The sequence below is a fragment of the Lolium perenne genome, chromosome 1 (genome assembly GCF_019359855.2).
Source record: "Lolium perenne isolate Kyuss_39 chromosome 1, Kyuss_2.0, whole genome shotgun sequence".
Lineage (NCBI taxonomy): Eukaryota > Viridiplantae > Streptophyta > Magnoliopsida > Poales > Poaceae > Lolium > Lolium perenne.
In genome coordinates, this window is record NC_067244.2 from 1,306,752 (window position 1) to 1,311,510 (window position 4,759).

The window sequence follows — 4,759 nt, forward strand, 5'->3', positions numbered from 1 at the left end:
TTTTCAAATGTCCATTCTAACTAGGGTCTCCTAAGGTCAAACAATGGCTCTGATACCAACTTGTCAACACCCGGCTTTTTAAGTCCAGATGCCCATTATATCATACATCGCAATCCCAGGAAGATTGTTTTTGCGAGACATAATAGTTAAGTAGCATAGAGTCATCATTTATTACAACACATACTTGTCTTACAACAATGGATCACATGATCCCATATTACACAAATAGATTGTTCAACACACAAATACGTAGCGGAAGCGAAGTAGTAGTGGACTAGCTATTCCACAGGCAACGCTTGACGTTAGAAGACGATCCTAGTTATCGTAGACGTCCTGTTGTCCGTCATCCTGATACTGTTGCTCCTCTTCATATTCTGGCATTTGAATAGCCAGGGACACAGCCATGAGTACTTTAAAGTACTCGCAAACTAATACTAATGTAATAACTCAACAATTGTAGTAAGGGGTGCTAAGCTCTAGGTTTATTTGCATAAAGCCAAGTTTTAGTTCAATAAACTTTTAGTAAAGACTCTTCATTTGCTAGACTAACTCCAGTGGGAACATTAGTGTCATTCCCACAAATCATTATGATTCAAGTCAAATCACCTTTCAATTCAACCACTCTTTTCAAGACAAAAGTTCTGACAATGGAACAGTATGGCCTTTCCAATCGTCCGTAACCGCGGACACGGCTATTCGAATAGGTTTAATCCTCTGCAGAGGTTGTAATCTTGTGCCACAACTTTTGATTGCATCCATCGAGGAGGACCCCGAATCATCATAACTCAGTACGCGGATCATCAACCTTAACCTTTTACTTATACACCCTAGTATAGGCACCTTTCCCATGAGCTTGGCCTCCCGGTGGAAACAAACCGTCAACCCGGGAACTGCACAGGGCTTGGGTCGTACATTCACCTCATTTTCACACCATTCCACTTTTAACAGAGGCCGCCTCGGCATAACCCCCATGATGCTTGTTTAGAGGGAACCCATACTAAGACACACAAATTTCCAGTTAAGCCCTACCCATAATCAGGTATTGTGGGGGTACTTGTATACTTGGAAAGGTATCGCATCCAAACCCAATATCAGTTTTGATCAAAAATCACCATCTTCTCTAAGTCATATTCACCTTCAAAAATCATTCAATGGAATGGCTCATCAATCCAAGGTTTCCAATTTCAAAAACAAGTCACATGTTCCCATCTAGGGTAGCCACTTTTATTTGTTAGCACTAGCAACTAGTTTTGATGAGTGCTACTTAACTCATAAGCTTCTTAGGCTAAGTTTGATACGCTTGCTCTACTCTATACTTAGACCAAAGTTAACTATAAAAGTAGGCTTTAAATAAACCAAGTAAAAGCTTGCAATGTAAAACTTGGGATGGGAATATTAAACATAGGGTAACAGTGGAGTGGTGCCTTGCTCATGAGAGCTTTGCACTTGCAAGAAGATTAGCTTGCCTTGAGCAGGGCAGTTGTCAAAGTTTTCCTCCTCCTCCTGAGAGTAGACTTCCTCCTCTTGACCTTCCTCGGTACTAGCGTCTATACACGAATAAGGGGTATACAATCACCACACCAAACTTATATGCTAGGCTAAACACACCAAAGGTTCACACACACTTATTTTAACCTCACATCATTCATGGCATGGTGAATTACTGGGGTTGGTCTTATCTAAGAGAAAAATAATTTCCTCTCATTATCCTTATTACTTTGGTTTGCTATTTAGATCTTTAGAGAAAATAATTTCCTCTCATTAAATCCTATTAAGATTTAATCTCCCCAAATAATAATCAGGTATGAAATATAAGTTGACCAAGGTCAACATTTCATATCTATTAGATGGGAGTATAATTTAAATGAGGTGCTACACCTCATTCAATTTAAAAAAACATGGTAATGATTTAAAATCACTAAGTAATGGAATAAGAGGTTCATTAGCTTAGGGGGTCGGAGGGCCTACCGGCGTTCCCGCGGGCAAGGGCGAGGTGCGCGGCGACATTGGCGTGGATGGGGAAGCTCCTGGTACCGTCGGCGAGGCGTGGGGAAGCGTCAATCGGCGGTGAGGATCTCAGGGCTCCGGCGGCCTTCGGCTTCAAATTGGAGCTACTCCGGCGAGGTGGTGGCTACTTAGTTGGTCGAGGAGAGGCAAGGATGGGAGGAGAAGCGGTGAGTGTGAAGAGTTCGTGCTCGGGATCGCTCTATTTATAGAGGGGAGGTGGTGCCGCGGGTGCCGGAGGGGGTCGAGCATGGCGCGGCGTCTCCGGTGAGCGAAAGGGCAAGACGAGGACGGCTATGCGCAGGCCGCATCCTGGCGATGCTCAAGGAGTAGCTGGCGCGGCCAAAGCGTGACAGGATGGCTCGAGCGCATGCAATGTCTGCCACGGCGTGCGCGGCCAAAAGTCGACGAGGACGACGGCGATGGTGCATGCGCGTGCTCTGGAGGATGTCTAGCAGCTAGAGGGTGTCGAGGGGGTGCGTGATGCAGTGGTAGGGTTGCAGGGGGAGGACGGAGGCAACTGGACGAACGATGCTCTGAAATGTCCAGAGCGTGCTCACCGCGTGGCCTGGCATGCCCTGGCATGGTGCTGGGCGCGCTTCGCCTGGCCAATGCTGTGCTTGCGCGAGCCAGGGCCGTGCAGGGTCAGAGTCCTTGTGCTCTCCAGATGCTCCAGGACAAGGTCTTGCTGAGAGAGTGAGGCTAGAGAGAAAGTGAGAGAGGGTGGCCGACATGGTGAGAGAGGAGCTCTCTCTCCACTTTAAGCAGCACCAGCAAGGACGAGGCTTGATGCAGGGGGTGCAGGGGATGCTCATCATCACAAATCGAAAGGGGTTTAGCCCAAAATCTGCTGGACAAAGAGGTGTAGGGCAAATCAGAAAGGTTGCCTGCCATGTGTTCGACATAATGCCCGAATGAACTTTTTCTTTGAATTTTGAAAATCTTTTTGGTGAATCTCAAACATATAAATAAAGTGATAGAATGGTGGTGGTGGTGTTCATTTTGGTGTTGGTTTGCAAGTTTTCAAAAATGTGGTCATCTTCACTTTGTTTCAATGTCACTCCTTGTCAACTCTGCACTGGTCAACCTGGTCAAAGTCAGCTTTGGTGGTCAACATCAAAGTTGTTCACTTTGACATGGTCTTGGATGAGGTGGCAAGGGTTGACCAAGTTTGGTTTAAGAAAAGTTAAAACCAGGGGGGCAAAGTAGTGAAGATGTTAAAAAGTGGTCACATGACCATTATCATATGTATGTTGGTTTTGAAATTTTCTTTGATTTGATTCTGGTTTCTTTGATGCATTTGTGTTTGTTTTTGATATAGAAGGGTTTTACAACCCATAGATCAAGCAATGGTGGCCTTTGGTGATGATTTGAAAAATTGGCATCATGTGTATGTGAGGGTATTTGGCCAATTTTGGGTTTCTTTTATTTCTCTCCAATTGAGGAGCTATGATCATGGGTTAGGGTTTAAGAGCAAGTGATCAACACATCAACACTCATCATGGCAATTGCACAATAGAAAAGCACACTATGCCTGAAACTAGATGTGACACTATATGCATAGAAAAAGTTTTTGTTTGTTGAAAATTTTGAGTCTTTGAAAACTCTCTCTCTATTATTTATTGTTGAAACCTGGGGATGTTACAATGTGCCTGGTGGAATAAACGTGATAAGTGAATATGATTCTTCTTATTTATATCTGAGAAGGCAAGCAACCCATAAGAGAGAAAGATTCCTCTTGGTAGATTTCATCTTCCTCCAATAATTCTTCTGCCTATTGCCAAAGCCATGGTCAGCGCATCTATTAATGTGGTTAAACTAGAGTAAAGCTATAAGCTTGGTGGTTCCTTGTGATTCCTCAAGTATTGCTAAATCCTCTTTGATATCGGCCGTGTCACTCGGGGGTCGCCGATTCACTAGCAAACAAGTTCATGTTTATGAGTTCTTGAGATTCACTAACACATAATTTAAAAGCAAGGTTTCGCCTGGATTGCGATATTAGCGTTAGTTGAAACTCAAAATCCAATGAAAACCCAATGAAACCAATAGATAGGTGATGGAAAATCCGTAGTAAAAAACATCAAAATTTGGAGCTATCAATAGGTCTCTCCAAACACCGCCACAATTGCCCTGCAGAATCTATAAATGCAATCAATGGCCATGGACTCTGCCATGATCCGATAGTCATCCTGTGTATCACCTGCAATTCCATAGGCAAGCATCCGAAGAGCCACTGTGCATTTCTGAATTGTCGAGAAACCAAGCTCGTCAACGGAGTCTCTCTTCAATTTGAAGTAGTTGATCTCCCTCAAATTCTCGACTATCTTCAGAAAGAGTTTCCTACTCATCCAAAAATGATGGCGGAATACGGTATCGTCGTGCAGCGGATCGTCGGTGAAGTAGTCGGCGTTGAGCATGCAGTAGCCATCCATCCTCTGCCTTGGCTTGCTCTTGCGGTGCCCTGGCGCAGAGCCACCAATGAGTGGCTTGTCCTCCTCGGCGATCATGGCCTAGAGGGAGACGAGGATCGCCAGATGCTCATCGTCTCCAGCGGCATCCCTGGTCGCAGCCGCGACAGCGAGCTCCTCATCCACGAGCGCGGCCATGACGTCCTCGTCGTCCGAGTCCATCGCCTTGGCAAATGGCAGAACACCTCACGTGCAGGGTGGGAGCGCGATGGGGACGAAGGTAGCGGCGGTGGCGGGAGCGGGTGAACGGCGTCGGTGGGAAGGTCAGGCGAGGTGGCGAGGGTTTG

General features: G+C 45.6%; 1 protein-coding gene across 1 annotated transcript; it reads right to left on the minus strand.

Moving 5' to 3' along the window:
• Nucleotides 1-4,100: 4,100 nt before the first annotated feature.
• On the minus strand, nt 4,101-4,511 carry LOC127307915 (uncharacterized). The gene has a single exon (XM_051341410.1). The coding sequence runs from the start codon at nt 4,509-4,511 to the stop codon at nt 4,101-4,103; it is 411 nt and encodes a 136-aa protein (XP_051197370.1).
• Between the last annotated feature and the right edge of the window lie 248 nt (nt 4,512-4,759).

What these genes read in the sequence shown, in the direction of transcription:
- LOC127307915 (XM_051341410.1), bottom strand. Translation starts at nt 4,511, where the DNA reads ATGATCGCCGAGGAGGACAAGCCACTCATTGGTGGCTCTGCGCCAGGG.